Source organism: Pseudophryne corroboree, chromosome 5 (genome assembly GCF_028390025.1).
Source record: "Pseudophryne corroboree isolate aPseCor3 chromosome 5, aPseCor3.hap2, whole genome shotgun sequence".
In the NCBI taxonomy this organism is placed as follows: Eukaryota; Metazoa; Chordata; class Amphibia; order Anura; family Myobatrachidae; genus Pseudophryne; species Pseudophryne corroboree.
Window position 1 is genome coordinate 349,768,166 of NC_086448.1, and position 20,118 is coordinate 349,788,283.

Genomic DNA, 20,118 nt, shown 5'->3' on the forward strand with positions numbered 1-20,118 from the left:
AGGCGGTTCTGCAGATTGCCATTCAGTCTCTGCTGAATGCAGCAGTTTTGATTCTGGTCCCTGTACAACAACAGGGTCAGGGTTATTATTCCAGTCTGTTTGTTTGTGGTACCAAAGCCGGATGGCTCGGTCAGGCCAATATTGAACTTAAAAGGTCTCAATCAGTACGTCACTTACTACAGATTCAAGATGGAATCTCTGCGCTCAGTAATTGCAGGTTTAGAGCCACAGGAATTCATAATTGCACTGGATCTCAAAGATGCGTACTTACACAATCCGATTTGGCCACCTCATCAGAGGTTCTTGCGGTTTGCAATACGGCAGGACCATTACCAGTTTCAGGCTCTACCGTTTGGTCTTTCATCAGCGCCTCAGGTATTCACCAAGGTGATGTCGGTGATGATAGCTCATCTCAGATCCCTGGGAGTAATAATTGTTCCGTATTTGGACGATTTGCTCATTAAGGCTGCGTCTCAACAGATGCTCCTCCAACAGGCGTTGCTAACATACAATGTACTAGTTCGGCACGGTTGGATAGTCAATTTCAAGAAATCACATCGGATTCCGTCTCAACGACTTCAATTCCCAGGTATGATTCTCGATACGGTAAATCAAAGAATTTACCTACCAGAACAGAAAGTACAGGTCATTTGTCATCTAGTACAATTAGTACTCAAGCCACGCACAGTCTCGGTACAATTGTGCATTCGCCTCTTAGGCATAATGGTGGCGGCATTCGAAGCGCTTCAGTTCGGAAGATTTCACTCACATCCTTAACTAAATATTAATAATCACCTTCTCTTCATAAAAATAATTCTAATAAATATTCACGTCAATTTTAAAAGTAAGAAATAACTATCATTCATAAGCGGTACCAGTTATAACAGATTTTCTCTATTTTTTAACAGCAAAAAACCAAACACATGGTTGCCACCAAAAAATGAGGTCATTTCCACACGGAAGTTCCGGTTATTTTTAGTATAAATAAATCCAATAAAATAATATTTTTTACTTCACTCCTCGAAAAAGTGCATTGAAGTGCATGAAACGCGTTGGAGATCATCATTTACACTCTAAGGAGGAAAACTCTTCAATAGCCGCAAAACAAGCAGAATTCAACACCCGCTGCAACCTAAGCCGGTAATTACATCACGCCGGAGCACATCTCGGAGGACACAGCGGGACACGCAAACGCTGCCAGCCCTGGACTCAGCGGGACTCGTAAGTACCGCCAGCACCGCCAACTACCAACAGCCGCGGACGAACAACATCAGAGCCGCAGTGCTCACAGCGGCTTCCAGCGGCTTCTCAATCGGCACCCGGCGGTCCCCGCAATCAGTGTTCTCCACGGCACCGAAGTTAAGCACAGGGAAAGGTAGGAATCCATGGACATTCAGTAGAAATAAAGTGTTGCCAGCCACCTCCTTTTCCACATTCACTCAAGAGTGTAAACATTATATTAATAACTATATTTTCTTTTTCACAGGTACCGCTTTACAATTATATCTATATTCATATTTATATTTAATAATTATTACACGCAATTATATATTTAACATTCCTAGCGCTTTCTTTTAAACATTACAAAAATCAATCCCAAGAAAGCAGCTCAATCCCTTAGCGCAGGCAATTAAATATATCGAGAAAGTACAGGTCATTCGTCATCTAGTACAATTAGTACTCAAGCCACGCACAGTCTCGGTACAATTGTGCATTCGCCTCTTAGGCATAATGGTGGCGGCTTTCGAAGCGCTTCAGTTCGGAAGATTTCACTCACATCCTTTTCAACTAGATGTGCTAGCACAGTGGTCGGGCTCGCATCTGCAGATTCACCACAGGGTGAAGTTGTCGCCACAGGCCAGAGTGTCTCTTTTCTGGTGGCTCAAAGTACACAATCTAACCGCAGGGAAACAGTTCGGCACCTGGAATTGGATAATTCTATCGACAGACGCGAGTCTCAGAGGCTGGGGAGCTGTAGTTCAAAGTTATCGGCTCGAGGGTCTCTGGGCAGATCACGAAAGATTGCTGTCTATAAATGTCCTGGAACTCCGGGCAATTTACAATGCGCTACGACAAGCCGTGGCACATTTTTCGGTTTCAGACTGTTTAGGTGCAGTCAGACAATGCGACGGCAGTCGCATACATCAACAAACAAGGAGGAATAAGAAGCCGCATGGCAATGCGGGAAGTAGCTCGGATCCTCAGGTGGGCCGAGTACCACCAAGTGATATTGTCGGCAGTGTTCATTCCGGGAGTGGACAACTGGGAGGTGGATTATCTCAGCCGTCGGGATTTTCATCCAGGAGAATGGGCATTAAATCCAGAAGTGTTTCACATGTTGGTCCAGAGGTGGGGTTACCCTCAGGTGGATCTGATGGCATCTCGCCACAATCACCAAATGCCTCAGTATGTGTCCAGTACGAGAGATCCAAAGGTGGTGGCGGTGGATGCTCTCACAATCACGTCGCCGTACAGCCTCGTGTATCTGTTTCCACCGTTTCCGCTGCTCCCTCTGTTGCTAAAACGGATCAAGAGAGAGTCCGTCACAGTCATACTAGTGGCGCCTCATTGGCCTCAGAGAGCTTGGTTCTCGGATCTCCGCGGACTACTCGCAGACGATCCTTGGCCGCTCCCACTACGTCTGGACCTGTTACAACAGGGTCCGTTCCTTTACCCCGATTTAGCACGGCTGCGTTTGACGGGGGTGACTGTTGAGACCGCCCTCTTAAGAAGAGAGGGCATTCCAGAATCGATTATACCAACCATGTTACGAGCTAGGAAGCCGGTTACGGCAGCTCATTATTACAGAATCTGGCGTGCCTATATAGGTTGGTGTGAAGCTCAAAAGTTTCCGACATCATCTTTCAAGTTATCCCGTCTTTTGTTATTTCTACAGATGGGGTTAGATGGAGGACTGCGTCTATCCACACTAAAAGTTGTCAATTTTCTTTCAAAGAAGATTAGCTCTTTTGCCATCGGTACATACGTTTCTGCAGGGTGTCCTCAGAGTACAGCCTCCATTCATTCCACCTACAGCGCCATGGGACTTGAATCTGGTTTTAGATTTCTTACAGTCCTTATACTTTGAACCCTTACAACAAGTGGATATTAAATTTCTCATTTGGAAAACAATTTTTCTCTTAGCCTTAGCTTCAGCAAGGCGTGTTTCAGATTTGGGTGCCTTGTCGTGCAAGCCACCGTATTTGGTGTTTCATGATGACAGAGCGGAACTTCGGACGAATCCCGCTTTGCTACCAAAGGTAGTGTCATCTTTTCACATCAATCAACCAATAGTAGTTCCTGTGTTAACAGGAGATTCTGGAACGTTGGATGTGGTACGCGCATTACACGTTTATGTATCCCAAACGTCGACAGTTCGTAAGACGGATACGTTGTTTGTTCTCTATGATGCTGCCAAGATGGGTTGGCCAGCTTCTAAGCAGACCTTATCAAGATGGATTAAACTGACCATACGTCAGGCTTACCTTCATGCTAGGTTACAGCCGCCTATATCAGTAACAGCTCATTCCACACGTGCTGTGGGAACGTCATGGGCAGCGAGTCGTGGAGCTTCTACGATACAGCTTTGCCGTGCGGCTACATGGTCTTCAGTGCACACGTTTGTGCGCTTTTACAAGTTTGATACGTTTGCGGCATCAGCATCTAGCTTTGGCCGCCTAGTGTTACAGGTGCCAAACAGCTCTCCCGCTCACGGGGGAAACTTTGGTACGTCCCAAGAGTACTCCAGTGACCCCTAGTGGATGAAAAAGAAAATAGGATTTTGGTACTTACCAGGTAAATCCTTTTCTTTGAATCCATAGGGGGCACTGGACGCCCACCCAGAGCGGTTTTAGCTGGTTTGGGGTAAGTTCAGTAGATCTTATGGTAACACATTCTCACCGACTGGTTCAAATTATCAAGTTCTAATCGGTTATGGTGTCAACTGTTTAGTTGTCAGTAATGTTGTGTCAACTTTATTGTTGTCCGTTATGTTATATGTAATTCTCCATTGTCAACCTCTCTATAGCTCCTGTTCGGCTCAGTAAAAAACACTGAGGTACTCTGGGATATGGAGGGGAGGAGTAGTTCCAAAATTAATTTATTCAGTGCCTTGTTCCTGTGGAAGCCGTCCATATCCCAAGAGTACTCCAGTGCCCCCTATGGATTCAAAGAAAAGGATTTTCCTGGTAAGTACCAAAATCCTATTTTTTCAGTATGAATAGTTAAGTGCCTATTGCATATGAGTCTGTGTACATTTACTGTGGTTTTCTACGCATTGCGTCTGAATACGTTAGATCTGTGTAAAACAAGATTCAGTAATATGTACTCCTACATACTTCAAAATGGGTTTGTAGTTGATGATGTGCTTATATGACTAATATATAACATGTGACTGACTGCTAATGTGATTGCTGACTTTGATATATGTTTGTCAGTTGTTTCTTCTGATCCTCAATGCTGGTGCATGGGTAGGGTCAGATTGATATCACTTTAGAAGGTTAAAGTGATTACAGTCACAAATTGTGTAGTACACTGTGAAAGTGCTGATTATTTATCATGTCTAAGAGCGGCAAAAGTGACGAAGGTACACTTACAGTAACACCAACACTGATATCATGTTTGTCTTGCAAAACTATATTATCCTCTCAGGATCTGGTTCAGGATGGTTTATGTGCAAATTGTTTTGCTTTTCAGCAAAATACAAGGCAGATCCCTGTACAAAGTCAGGTACAGATGGATCCACCTTGGGCTATGTTTGCACAGACCTTGTCCAGTATAGCGAACGGGTAATTCCTACAGCTTCTTTACCAGGAATGGGGTACACTATTAACACATACATGCAGCTCCCTACCTACGGTGTATCATTTCCCCAGCAGCTTCTCATATGAAACAAGCTGATAAACTGATGGTAAGTAAACCTTCACCTTCACAGGCTACACAAGATGATTCATCGGAAGATGAAAACTCAATTTACTCTACTTTGGCATACGAAGAGGAGGAAGAAGGTCTCAGCTCAGTGGATATAGCTGAATTAATTAGAGCTATGAAGGCCATTCTATCCTTAGAGGATTCAGCAGAGCCTGTGTTAAAAACCGAGGCACCTGTATTTAAACGTCCCAAAACAGTTAAGACTGAGTTTCCAGGGTCAGACCAGCTGATGGAAATCATGGAAGAGGCTTGGGTTACACCCAATAAAAAATATAGAATTCCCAAAAAATGGGATTCCAATTATTCTTTTCCAGCAGGGGACTGTTTAAAAAGGGAGGTAGCTCCTAAAGTAGATACGCATGTGATTCAATTAGTGCGAAAATCTATATTGCCTTTACCGTCAACATCATTAAATGATGTCACGGATTGGAGAGCAGATGGTTTTCTGAAAACCATATTTTCTCTGTCTCGGACAGTCATCAGGCCAGCCATGGCTTCAGCTTGGATGGCAAAGGCAGTGGCTGCCTGGGCTGATGGACTGGAAGAGGATGTTTTCTCAGCTTCTAGAGAACAAAAATCCTATATACAGGTAGCTCATATTAAACAGGTTGCAGTAGTCTTGGAAGAAGCGGCATTAGATTTGGGTACTATTGCTTCTAGGGCATCAGCCTCAACAATAGCTGCTCGCAGAGCACTTTGGTTACGTACGTAGAAAGCTGATTCAGAATCTAAGAAGGTTTTGGAATCTTATCCTTTTGCTGGAAATATTCTTTATAGTAAAGAATTGACAGATATTCTGGATTCAGAAGCAGACTCCAAGAAGGTCAAGTTTCCTTCCACATATAACCCCAAACCTAAGAGTCCAGTTTTTCGGCCATTTCGGTCACAAGGAAAAGCGAAGGGAAAAAGTGATCATAAGCAGTCCCAATACAATAGGTTGGGTAAGTCAAAGAAGCATTGGGCTACCAGAGGGCCAGCTTCCAAACCAGACGATAAGCCAGCAGCCTGATGGTGCGGGCCTCCTCCTAGGGGACTCCGGGGTAGGGTGCCGGCTTCTTCAGATTGCACAGATCTAAAAGCAGTCTACAAAAGATGCCTGGGTGCAAGAAGCAGTATCTCTAGGTTATGTTTTCCCCTTCAAGAAGCATCCTCATCGAACGTTCTTCTGCACCAGCCCATCCCGGGTAGAGGAGAAGGCAAGGGCCTTGCAAGAAGTAGTTCAGAAGTTGCTTCAGTTAGGAGTAGTCATTCCAGCACCCCCTGCACAACTGGGACAGGGTTTTTACTCCAACCTGTTTTTGGTTCAGAAGCCAAATGGGTCTTTTCGACCCATTCTCGATCTCAAAATTCTAAACAAATACATTTAGGTACCACGGTTTCACATGGAGATGTTATGCTCCATAGTTTTTGGCCTTGGAACTAGGGGACTATATGGTATCCGTGGATATTCAAGATGCATACCTTCATGTTCCTATAGCACTGTCCCATCAGTGTTATCTCAGGTTCGCCATCCTCCAGCAGCATTTTCAGTTTCAGGCTTTACCCTTTGGGTTAGCCATAGCCCCCAGAGTATTTACTAAGATCATGGTGGTTATGGCAGCTTATTCCCGCAAGCAGGGGATAAGAATTTTTCCATACCTCGACGACCTTTTAATCCTGGCACAATCACAGGAATTGCTCCTGTGCCGTCTGCAGAGGCACTGGTGGTTTATAAATTGGGCAAAGTCGTCTCTGGTTCTGTCACAACGTATGACTCACTAGGCTGTACTGGATTCAAGTTTGTAGAAAGTATTTTTACTTCGGAACAAGATATCTAAGGTACAGTCAAGGACTCAGGAGTTGTTACACAGTCAAACAGTATCAATTCACGCAGCAATGCGAGTGATGGGTTTGATGGTGTCAACGTTCAACATGGTGGAGTATGCACATTTCCATTCAAGACCTCTGCAGCATCTGATTCTGGCCAGATGGAATGGAGTACATCTGACAATAAATAAACAGACTATGGTACTTTCAGGAAAAGTAAGAAAGTCATTAGCCTGGTGGCTACAGACTTCCCATCTAGTCAAGGGGAGACCCTTTTTTGATATCAGATTGGGAGATACTGACAACAGATGCCAGTCTTCAGTGTCCGGAAAATTATGGTTCCAGGGACAATGGACCACAGAAGAAAGTTGCTTGCCAATAAACCTGTTAGAACTTCGGGCCATATACATGGCACTGATTCAGGCAAAGGACGCTCTTCAAGGAAAACCAGTTCAGATCCACTCGGACAATGCAACAGCAGTAGCGTACCTCAACCATCGGGGAGGAATCCGCAGCCAAACAGCAGTGAAGGAGGTAAGTCACATTCTAAAGTGGGCAGAACTCCATCTCCCAGCCTTGTCCGCAGTATTCGTTCCGGGAGTCCTAGACTGGGAAGCGGACTTTCTCAGTCGACACGAGATTCAGGCAAGCGAATGGGCTCTACACCCGGAGGTCTTTCAGACTCTAGTAGGCAAGTGGGGATTGCCAGAGATAGATCTCATAGCGTCCCTTCTGACCAACAAAGTGCCCGCATACGGGTCAAGAACAAAGGATCCCAAAGCGATCTTTGTGGACGCCTTGTCAGTGAAATGGGACTTTCATCTGGCGTTTGTTTCCTCCGATCATCCTGTTACCCAGGGTGGTGAGGGAAATAAAGCAAGCAAAGGGTGCCATGATTCTAATAGCTCCAGCTTGGCCCAGAAGGCATTGGTACACAGATCTGCAGAGAATGTCGATGGATGCTCCACTTCTGCTCCTTCAACGTCCAGATCTAATAATGCAGGGTCCTTGTTATCACAGACATCTGGATCGACTGTCTTTGACGGCGTGGCTCTGGAAACCTCTATCCTGAAGTCAAGAGGGTTCTCACAACAGGTAATTCAAACAATGCTCAGAGCAAGGAAACCCTCCTTAGCTCGTTTTTATCACTGAATATGGCAGGCCTATATTCATTGGTGCAGCGAAAGAAGTATGGACCCGAAATCTTTGAGTTTCCAGGGTTTTAGCTTTCCTTCAGGCAGGAATGGATAAAGGTTTGAAGGTGGCTTCCTTGAGAGTTCAAGTATCAGCATTGACTGTATGGTTCCCCCCCAAAATTGCCAATTTACAGGATGTGCGTACTTTTTTACAGGGAATGCTGCGCATTCAACCTCCTTTTGTTCCTCCTACAGCACCTTGGGACTTAAGTCTAGTCCTGAAAGCTCTTAAAGTTGCTCCGTTTTAACCACTTAATAAAGTGGATCTTAAATGGTTGACAGCTAAAGTTCTCTTTCTACTGACTATGGCATCAGCTAGAAGAGTGTCAGATTTAGGAGCACTGTCATGTCGTTCTCCTTTTCTGATTTTTTTTTTTATCCAGATAAAGCAGTTCTTAGAACTAGGTCTGGGTATTTTCCTAAGGTGGTGTCTAAATTCTACCTTAATGAAGAAATTGTAGTCCCGGCTTTTCAGGTATCGGGACTTTCTGCGGGAGATGTGTCGCTGGACGTAGTCTGGGCATTAAGGATCTATGTGGATCGTACCAGATTCTCTCTTTATTCTCTACGGATTTCACAAGAGAGGATGGCCTGCTACTAAACAGACGCTGGCAAGATGGCTTCGAATGACTATTTCAGAAGCATACTCTCAAGCTGATCTCCCTGTTCCGGCTAATGTCTCTGCTCACTCTACTCGTAAGGTAGGTCCTTCATGGGCAGCACAACATGGTGCTTCAGCAGAACAGATATGTAAGGCAGCCACATGGTCTTCCATTAACACATTTATTAGACATTGTGCCTTGGATACTTTTGCCTCTCGTGATGCTGAATTCGGGCGTAAGGTTCTCCTGTCCAATCAGGAGCGTCCCCACCACTAAATTGCCTTGGGAAATCCCATTGTTATCCTGTGGATAACCTGTGGACCCTGCCGGAGAAATATACGTTATGGTAGGAACTTCCCGTTGATAACGGTATTTCTCCTAAGTCCACAGGTCCCACAGGGATCCCACCCTGACGCACATGATTTGAGGATCCTTCTCACTAACCTCTTCCTTCTTGTACGGAAGGGTGGGCATGTGTGTTCTTCTCGCCTGATTAGGGCTCTACATGATGCTCCTGCCTACTGCTTTGGAATACAACTGATTTGCCTGAGCCAGTGGGAGGGGATACATGGACAGGCCCGTTTCATCCTGGGAGGCCTGAAAGCTTTTGATCGTTTGGTGCCAATCCGCTGTCGCTCCATCATATCCCATTGTTATTCTGTGGAACCTGTGGACTTAGGAGAAATACTGTTATCAACGGTAAGTTCTTACCATAACGTATATTTTTATATGTATCAAGGTTTCTTTAGGCGTCTCAATGTGGCAGGTTATTAGTCATATACTTCCAATAGTTCCTTAAAAAGAAACATGGATGTTATCCAGTGGCCTCTGTTAAAAAAATATATATTTTTTTTTTCACAGCAAATATGCAACAGTTAGACTAACTGTAACAAATACAATAATCCAAAGACTTGTTGAATTAGTTAAAACAAGTGGTAAAAATCCACCCGTGCTCAGAAGATGGAACCCGTACAATCTAATGGGCGCAGATTTGGCATACCTCTAGTATCTCAAAGTGCTGGTTAAAGCTCATAGTGCCCTGTCTGGTCAATGTGTTTCAGCTCTATAGGAGCCTTTTTCAAGACAAGTGGGAACTGTAGGCCAGATGGTATTTAACTGTGAAGCCGCCAATCAAAATGAGGCTGGAAATTGAAACTACTGTATGATGCACACACAAAAAAATTCTAACATGCATTGACGGGCCTTCTAAAAACTCACTGGGATCCCCAATTGCTTTATAATGTGGAAGATTTAATTAACACCACTAAAACGTCCTTTTAGTTGGTATCGAGCCATTCACAGCTAATACCAGGAGTGATGTTTTCGTGTCACTGGCCTCTACCAGAAAGGGGCACATGCGTTTAACCTGCTAAAGGGTCCTAGAGTCTATTACTGGAACCAGAAGTGATGCATGTACGTATCAATCAGGATCGGCTGTACCTCCTGTGTTCCACCGTCTCCCTGAAAACTACTAAAAATCTTATAAAAATTATTCTTGGTGCAGTAAATTAAATATATACATAAAAACTTTACCAATTAATGGAAATACAGAATATAATTCAAATATTCACACACAATAAAACTCTGTTAAAAATCTTGACTTTCTCCTTCAGGGTCCATAGTAGTATCAACAGGATATATCTTGAGTTGTAGGTGGGGTCAGAGGAACGGGCACCAAACGATTAAAGCTTTTGAGCTCCCAGGATGCTGCGGTCCAGCCTCCATATAACCCCGCCTCCTGGCTCAGGGAATTCAGTTTTTTGTTTGGTGCAACAGGAGCTTGGTCACTGTAGAACACTTTGTGGATGTCTTATATATAGTATTTTTTTTTTTGAGCGGCTTTTCTATGAGTCTTAAGTGCATAAAGGAAAGAGTCACTCCAACAACTTCCCGCCGATGTCGCAAGTTACCTTTTGTGTAAACACTGCTGTCTCGGCGGGTGCCAGCTGAATGTACTAGCAAGTCCACACTAACGATCCTAGGCTGCAGCCGGAGCACATGGAGAAGGTAAGGCGTCTGTTTCCGGCAGCGGTTTAAGACTCATATAATGCAGCCTTACTGTCTCGGGAGAGACTACCGGACAGTCGCTGATGCAGTCGTTCAACTCACATGCACCAGCGCAAGACCTCAGGAGCATAGGCTCTGGGGATTAATAAGAGGCCGCGATCCATGGGGCGGATGTCTGCAGTGGGGGAGTAAGGCACTCCCCTGAACACCCCCCGTCCCCCGTTTATGGCCAGTTTCCTCCGAGTTTTCCGCCATGAACTGAAATTCCCAATTCCGTCTGAGACGCAAAGATATTCAGCTCATGCAGAGTCGCTGTGCAGCTGTGTTCACTGGCGCGTCTGGTTCTGTTAGCCATTATTTAGCGGCATGGTCTAATACGGAAGTGGTGTTAAAGTCTCCCTGTATTCCTGCTCCTCTGAGGCAGGTGATACAGCACTAGTTTCCTACCTACCTTGGCGGTATTGCGTAGTGAATAGGTGCCTAATGCAAATGAGTGACACTGAACATATATTGCTATATTATTCACTGTGCGTCTAGATACGCTAATTTCCTGGTATGCTGCTCATTAAAGCCAGGTAAATACAGTAATGTTTTTGCCTACCTACTGTAATGTATTGTGTAGTTGAAAAATGTGCTCATTTTGCAATTGTATACTAATGCATTATGTGACTGTTTGCTAGTGCTGCTGCCTGACTTTAAACTTTTCTTTCTGACAGTGTTGATATATATCTCTTGGTTTATACCCTCTATGCTGGTGCAAGCAGGGCAGGTTCTGATTGTGCTTCACTTTAAATAGGCATAAAGTAAAGACTCACTTTGATGCATGGTATTACACTGATTGTGTGAATAATAATATTGTTGCTGTAGGCAAGGGTAACGAGGCAGCACATACAATATCATCATGTTTGTTCTGCGAAGCAGAGTTAACTCCTTAGGACCTGGTACATGGGTTATGTGTAAACTATTATAGTTTCATGAAAAACCACAAACTGTCCTTAAGCCAGGAACCTGTTCAAGCGGACCCAGGGTCCTGAAAACGGATAGACATGGAGCACCATCCTCACAGTCTACAGTTTTCAGAATACAAGAATACTTCAGATGATGAAGCTGGATGCTCTCACTCTGAGTTGGCATGAAGAGGAGTACTGTACCGTACCTCAGTAGGTATACCCAAGTTTATTTGTGCAGTAAAAATCCATTCTTTCATTGAAAGGGCCTCCTGTCTTTAAATGTTCAAAAACATGCGGACTGTTTAAAAAGGGAAGTTCCTCCCAAGGTTCACGTAGTGCAACTGGTGGGTAAATCCACATTACCTCTGCCTTCAACATCAGTATATGATTATGATGTAACAGACAGAAAAATTGATTATTATCTTAAGACTGGTTTCTCCCTAACAGGGGCAAGTACACAGCTTGGGTGTCTAAAGCAGTGGCAGACAGGGCGGAAGCTTTAGAAAAGGTTTTCAAAGTTATGGCAACAAGGGTACAAAGTTATGGCAACAAGAGTTATCCCATATAGCTAATATAAAACAGGCAGCTGTTTTTTATGAAAAAGAAGCCTTGGATATGGGTATATTAGCTTCTGAAGCGTCAGGTTCTTCAGCATCAGCTCGCAGAGCTGTTTGTCTATGGTCAGGGAAGGCTGACTCGACAAGAAGGTACTAGAATCCCTGCCTTTTGTTGGAAATATTTTGTTTGGTACAGAATTGAACAATATTATAATGTCTGAAGCAAATTTCAAAAATACTGGGTTTTTTCTTAGACATTTAAAGCAAACCCCACCAGGTTTCCTGTTTGCTGGTACTTTCGGTCTCAAGGTAAAGCGGTCTTAAGATAAATCTTGTGGGACTAAGACCAAATAGGCTTAGTCAACCAGACGCCCGACTTCTAAACCAGAGGACAATCTGTTGGCCTGATGACATGGGTCTCCACCTAGGAAACCCCATGGTGGGAGGCAGACTTCAACAATTGGCACAGGCTTGGCAGCAGTCTACCACAGTTACCTGGGTGCAAGAAGCGGGGTCTCACGGGTGTGCCTTCTCCCTCAAGAGGTGCCCCCCTCTCAACCATCTTTTTGTACCAGCCCGCCTCCTGTGGCAACGAAAGGCCAGGGCTCTATGAAATGCAATTCAGAAGTTGCTACAATCAGGAGTGATATTACCAGTTCCCTCAGCACAACGAGGATTAGGTTTCTATTCCAACCTATTCCTGGTTCAGAAACCAAATGGTCCTCACCGTCCCATTCTCAATGTGGGTGTTTCAATTCCATATGTAAACATGATGAACCATTGTCCTTGCAATGGAGCCGGAGGATGTCATGGTGTCCCTGGATATTCACGATGTCTACCTACATGTACTAATAGCACCTTCCCATCAGTGCTATCCCAGGTTCGCAATCTTCCAGCAACATTTACAGTTTCATGCTCTTCCCTTTGGACTTGCCACAGCTCCAAGGGTATTTAACAAAACTTATGGTGGTGATGACAGCTTCTCTTCATCAGGGAATAAGGTTCTTCCCATGTCTAGACGACCTGCTAATCCTGGCACAATCTCAGGAAACTGTTTACTGCCATCTACAAGTGACAATAGCCTGCCTACAGGCTTATGGCTGGCTCATAAATTGGACAAAGTCTACCCTAGTCCCATCCCAATAGATGACGCACCTAGGGGCTGTCTTGGATACCAGTCTTCAGAAAATCTTTTTACCTCTGGAACAAAATATCCATGATACAAATGAGAATTTGCGGATTGCTACATATTCTGAGTATCCATACATGCAGCAATGCAGATTCTGGGATCCATGGTCTCAACATTTCGACATGTCAGAATATGCTCAGTTCCATTCAAGACCCCTTCAACATATGATTCTCTCCAAATGGAATGGACAGCATTAGACGATGAAAAGTCAAATACTGTTCCATAGGAAGTTCCGTCAGTCATTAGCCTGGTGGCAACAGACATCCTATCTAGACAAAGATCAACCTTTTTTTATCTCAGACTGGGTGCTTCTGACAACGGATGCCAGTCTCCTAGGCTGGGCAGCCATAACAGAACAGTATTCTCTCTAGAGGCGTTGAACTAAGGAAGAAAGTTGTCTGCCAATCAATGTCCTGCAACTTGGGGCCATCTATATGGCACTCACCCAGGCAAAAGAAATACTTCATGGCAAACCGATTCAGATTCAGTCGGACAATGCCACGGCAGTAGCCTACCTCAGTCAACAAAGAGGCACTCGCAGTCGGATGGCAATGGAGGAAGTAAACCGCACGTTATGGTAGGCAAATTTAATCATCCAGCGGTATTCATACCCGGAGTCCTAAAATGGGAAGCGTATTTTCTCAACTGGTACGACATTCATGGAGATGAATGGGTCTTGCATCCAGAAGTCTTTCAGATTCTGGTCAACAAGTGGGGACTGCTGGAAGTAGACCTCACGGCCTTAGTCAGAACAGCAAGGCATACGGGTCAAGAATGAAGGTTCTCGAAGGAATTTTCATGGATGCTCTGTCAGTGAAATTAAAATTTAATCTGGGGTGATTAGAACATTCACAGGAAGGTGGCGCCATGATAGTAATAGCTCCAGCATGGCCCAGATGAAATTGGTACACAGATCTGCAATGGCTTTCCGTGGACACTACATTCATACTGCATCAACATCCAGATCTACTAATCCAGGGTCCCTGTCTATACATACACCTGGATCATCTTTGACAGCATGACTCTTGAAACATCCATCCTAACAGCAAAAGGTTTTTTCACAGGCGGTAATTCAAACAGTGCTTAAGGCAATGATACATCCTCGGCTCGCATCTGTTAGCGGACATGGCATACTTATATTTAATGGTGTTCTGCCAGGAAATATGACCCATGGTCTTTCAGAGTTTCAAGAATTCTAGGACTAAGGTCTCTGTTTACCTTCTTTGAAGGTACAAGTATCAACATTAACTGTATGGTTCCAAAAGAAAACTGTAAACCTACAGGTTGTTCGCATTTTTTTCCAAGGAATGTTTTGCATTCAACCTCCATTTGTACCCCCTACAGGACCTAGGGCTAGTTCTCAGGGCACCTCAAGATGCCCCATTTGAACTACTGAATCATGTGGATCTCAAATGGTTGACAGCGAAAGTTCTTTCTACTGGCAATTGCTTCATCTTAAAGAGTTTCAGACTTAGGGGTATGTCGTGTCGCCCTCAATTTCTGATATTCCATCCATATAGAACGGTTCTCCGAACTATGGGGTCCATTTACTAAGCCTTAGATGGAGATAAAGTACACAGAGATAAAGTACCAGCCAACCAGCTCCTAACTGTCATTTTTCAGACCCAGCCTGTGGCAAGGTAGTTAGGAGCTGATTGGCTGGTTCTTTAGCTCCTCCCACTTTATCTCCATTCAAGGCTCAGTAAATAGACCCCTAAATATCTTCCTAAGGTGGTCTCTAAATTCCATCTTAATGAAGAAATAGTAGTTCCGGACTTTCGGTTACTGGATCTTTCTTTGGGAGATGCATCAATGGACGTAGTTCGTGCTCCAAGGAACTACGTGGATCGTACCAGTGCCATCAGAGAAGCATACACTCTTTGTTCTATACGGATTTCACAAGAGAGGATGGCCTGCCAATAAACAAACATCAGCTAGATGGCTTCGGATTACTCTGTCAGAAGCATACTCTCAAACTGATCTCCCTATCCCAGATAATGACTGCACGTTCTACCAAGGTACGTTCAGTAGGTTCTACATGGGCAGCCCACTGTGGTGCCTCAGCTGAGTAACTCTGTAAGGTAGCCACATGGTATACAATAGACATTATGAATTGATACCTTTGCCTCTCAGGATGCTGCATTTGGGTGAAGGATTCTCCTGTCTAATCGGGAGCGTCCCCTTCCGTACTTGCTGTTACTTGCGTACTTACTTACTTCCGTACTTACTTGCGTACTTACTTGCGTACTTACTTGTTACTTACGTACTTCCGTACTTGCTGTTTTGGGACATCCCAAGGTATGTCCTGTGGATACTACTGTGGAGCTTGAAGCAGAAAACAGGAGTTATGGTAGACTTACCGTTGATAACTTTGTTTCTCCAAAGTCCACAGTATCCACAGGTAACCCACCCTGACGCACCTGATTTGAGAATCTTTACACTTACTAACCTCTTCCTCCTTTCTAGTATAGAAGTGTGTATGTTCTTTTCGCCTGAATAGTTCGGTCTTCTCGATAAGCCTGCTCCTGCCTTGAGCTTTGTAACAAACTGAATTCCCTGAGCCAAGAGTTGGGGTTATAGGGAGGCTGGACCGTTGCATCTTGGGAGTGGAAAAGCTTTAACTGTTTTGTGCCCATTCCTCTGACACCACCTACAACCTAAGGTATATCCTGTGGATACTGTGGACTTTGGAGAAAATGTTCTCAACGGTAAGTCTACCAGAACTCCTGTTTTCGCCTGTTATTTAGAAATTATTTTTTGTGTGGTTGTGTTTTGTTTTTTTGTTTTTTTTAGCGAAACTGGATTACATCCAAATTTCATTTTAACTATGAATTCAGTATTAGAACTATTGATACTATATGACTGCCACATTGAGAAGCCTAAAGAAGCATTGATAGGAGTCAAAATACATTTTTAATTGAGTGTGGTGCGCTGACCATTTATAACTGATATGTACATCTGTATGTTAAAGATATCTTTAAAAGTCTATCTACAACCATTAAAGAGAATCATTGGGATACACTATTACACTTTACACACCTGTTTGGAAGGGGAGGCATTTGATATGCCAGCTGTCGGGATCCCGGCGCTCACCATACCAGCGCCGGGATCCCGACAGCCAGTATACCGACAACTATTCTCCCTCTTGGAGTGTCCACGACACCACTGGAGGGGAAATAAATAGCCTGGCGCGCCACCGTGCCCACAGCGAGCCCGCAAGGTGCGGTTTTGTGCTCTCCCAGCTGCCTGAATGCAGGTGGTCACCGGGATCCCAGCGCGCCGGTATGCTGGGCACCGGGATCCCAAGCGCTGGCAAAATGTAGTAGACCCGTTTGGAAGATAATAACACAAATAGTAAATCCAAAGAAATCTTTGAGCACAGTAAAGGGGGTCAAATTGTGAGTATTGTACGCCACCTTTCTCCCTTTGGGTTGGAATCTTAGTTCCAGCTGAATTCCTCTCTTTAGATTATTGATCTCTTGCACAAAATGTACTTTTTACTGTAATCTCTTGAAACAAAACTACACATTGGTATTTTTTTATTACATGAACTAAACAGAGAACGGATTGCTTCAATCATGGAGGGATAATGCAAGGGTATTAACCATTCAACAAGGGACGTATTGTTTGTTAATTTCATTACATGTTGTTATTACAAATCTTTGCATTTTTTTAGACCGTTAAACAGCTGGCGCTTGTATGTGTCATTTCCTGTGTGAGAATATTTTATTTTATTTAACCTTCTGGACTCGAGCACAGAGATTCTTAAAACCTGGACAGTAATGGCGTAGTGTGGTAAACCCTGAGCTACACAATTGTTTATAACTCGGAATGACGTGTCACTGGCATATGTAACCAAGAACGTACTTCAGTTCAATATTGTTAAAAAGTAGAGTACAGGAGCCACATCCCATACCATGTGACTACAATTCTGCTGGTACTGAGCAAGAAGCTCAAACAGTACAGTGTATCAGTCATTTTGTACATGTTATGATCAGTGCTTGGCTAATGGTGGTTGGGTTTTTTTTTTTTGGGGGGGGGGGGGCGGTTTGCATATAGTGAGCTGTAGGCTGCTGTATGCTACTGACCTGCCCTCCTACTCTATGCTACTGCCCTGCCCTCCTACTCTATGCTACTGCCCTGCCCTCCTACTCTATATTTCATTATAATATAGTGATGTTTCATTTTTATCCCCTCCCCCTTTACTGAACAGCATTATACCCTGCAAATTGTTTACTAAACTTGTATCATTCACTCCTCATTGACAGCTTTGTGTTACTTAAAGCAGCAATGTCCATCACAAAGTATACAGTATGTATTTGACATGAAGTACACCCATAGCCTAATCAATATTGCAGTCCTGCTACTGAAGACTTTATCAAGGATTTTTATAAATGTCCCTCTTCCAGTACTAAAGTAGTCACTCACTATTGGCTAATCATCCAGGATGTCCATAGTTTTGAAGTGTGTGGGTACACAATAGCATGTCAATCAAATCATTGAAATTCTATAGTAGTACAGAATCATTCAAAGATGAGTGTAATGGATGTAAGTGGAAAGCTACAGATTGAGAAGTTGATATTGAAAGGATGCAGGTTCCCAAAAGTATAGATGGTGATTTGAGGCTCCTGTTCTGTCCCTTTCAGACATAAACCACGACTTTAACCCAGCTCGGATCCCGGATACTAAACATGGGTTGAAGCACTTAACCCCTACCACACCTGGATGATGGACCTGGGTTATACCCGGGTCTTCGCCATTCACACCACAACCGGGTCTTCAGTCTAAGCACTTCTGTGCGCACCAATCAACTTCTTTGAGACCGCAGGCATCCCGGGTTGGTTCCAGGGATAACCCTGGTACTGAGAAGGGTCATAGACCCAGGACATCTGTCCCAGGTCAGGTCTGTTCAGGCATAGCGGAGACCCGGGTCTCAAGGCTATGTCTGTAGAGGTATTACTCTGTATTCAAAACACACCTCTGGTATAATTAATACAACAAACTTGTTAGAACATTTAGTTAAAATTGAATGTGCTACACATTTTATGGACATTTGTTTATTTTTAACCCTCCAGTGTGAAGACGATGGGCAGATGTTCTTTAGCCTAGATGATGGCAATACCAAATTTACAGATTTAATTCAACTTGTTGAGTTTTATCAGCTAAACAAAGGAGTCCTGCCGTCCAAGCTTAAACACCACTGCATCAGAGTGGCCTTATGACCTCCGACAAAAGACTGTTTGGATAAAGTGAAAATTTGGACTATGGGGATGAGCCTGGGTTATGTTGGGTGGGAAAGACTTTTTGTTTTTAGACAAGCACCTTCTGACTGGATTAATCAACTGGTGCCAACTCCTCACTTTTGGCTAGTTTCTTGTAGATCTGCCAAACACCACCATGTTCTAGCATCTCCATAAAGAATAAGGTGGAATGTAGACTGAGAAGTAAAAATGCAAAACAGCCACAACTTTCTGTTTTCTTTTTAGGCTGGGCTGCTCACCAGAAACAAGCCTTGAACAATAATCCTGGGAGAGGTTGGATAGGAATGGGATGTAGTATAACAAGTGGGAGGGTGGGAATACAGACTATTGCCCTGGAGTAATCTTGACAATTAAGACTGGTTTGTTTACCTTATATATATTTTTTAATACATTTTTGCACTCCTGTTTTTTTTGTTTTTTGGGTTTTTTTTCGATTTATGTATTACAGAATTTTTAAAAAGCTAGTGTGGCATTTTAGTTCAAGCAGCAATTTGGTATGCTGGAAAGTATGAAATGCTACAACCTAAAAGGATTATGGGGGAAGAAAAACAATCAAGAATTTTCTGCCAAGACTTATGCTCCTGTCACCTGCATGCATCTTTTGGAAAACTGAGCAGGAGATGGAAGCAGATCTTATTCCTTTTTCTCATTCACTAATAAGCAAAATGGCTGTTAAATGTCTGTCCTAATAAGCTTGAGTCTGTAAGTGATAACTATGCATAAATGTTTGAACTACAGTTTCTTTCTACCTTAAAGTCAGCCTGTCTTGTTTATCAGGAAATGTCACTGTTTATAATACAATACGAGGCTCAACGGCCATGTTCTTTTAGAAGAGGCTGAGTATTGGAGGGGGCGGGGCGTATTGTCTACCTAGAATATCCGTTTAATGGATTTTTAAACAATATATATATATTTTTTTTGTGTAGCTTTTAGACCCCTGAGGCTTCCACTGCCATAGGGGGACACTCAGTGATTGCTATGATGCTCTTTTGAAAATGGGAATTTAATGTAACAAATTACTGGTTTATGTGATTTTGATCTAAACTATTCTCAGTTTAAATCCTATATATAGAAGAGCTACAGAAGAATACAATGCAAGGCTGCATATTTACTGGGGTATCACGACCACAAAAAGCTTCAGTTAAACATGTCAGCTGTACCATACAACTACAGTATGGAAACACTGTATTTTAGATTATGGAACACATTGTCATTACTATATTCCATGTATTTGCCTCATAAAATGAAGAAACTTGATTTTGTTTGTTTTTTTCCTTGTAATATACAGTATTTTCCAAGTATGATGGAATGCCATGTCGAACACTGGCAAAACTTTTTATATAAATGGGGTTGCCGCTAGACCACAATGCACTTGGCCTAGATCCATTACAGTATGTGCTGTTTCTTGCTGAATCCATGAAATGATGAAATAATGCCATTTGAAAGATTTGTTCAGTACTTCTTACTCTTGTTTATCAAGCCTTGGATTATAATTAATGGATCCTGTGCATTTAGTGGTTTTTTGTTTTATGGAAATACATATTAATATGTTGCTATTATAATGTGACCACATGTAGCTTTACCCTCTACCCTCAGTAACTTTCTAAAACAAATTGTGACT

The 20,118-nt window shown here is 43.3% G+C and overlaps 1 protein-coding gene across 5 annotated transcripts in view; it reads left to right on the top strand.

Annotated features, from left to right (window-relative positions):
• GRB10 (growth factor receptor bound protein 10) overlaps window positions 1–19,754 on the top strand; it is a 474,936-nt gene extending 455,182 nt beyond the window's left edge. For all 5 annotated transcript variants that reach the window (XM_063922618.1, XM_063922620.1, XM_063922619.1 and 2 more), the window contains one exon: window positions 18,312–19,754. In XM_063922618.1, the coding sequence (XP_063778688.1) occupies window positions 18,312–18,458 (147 nt within the window). In that variant the 3' untranslated portion in view covers window positions 18,459–19,754. The remainder of the gene's footprint in view (window positions 1–18,311) is intronic.
• The last annotated feature ends 364 nt before the right edge of the window (window positions 19,755–20,118 follow it).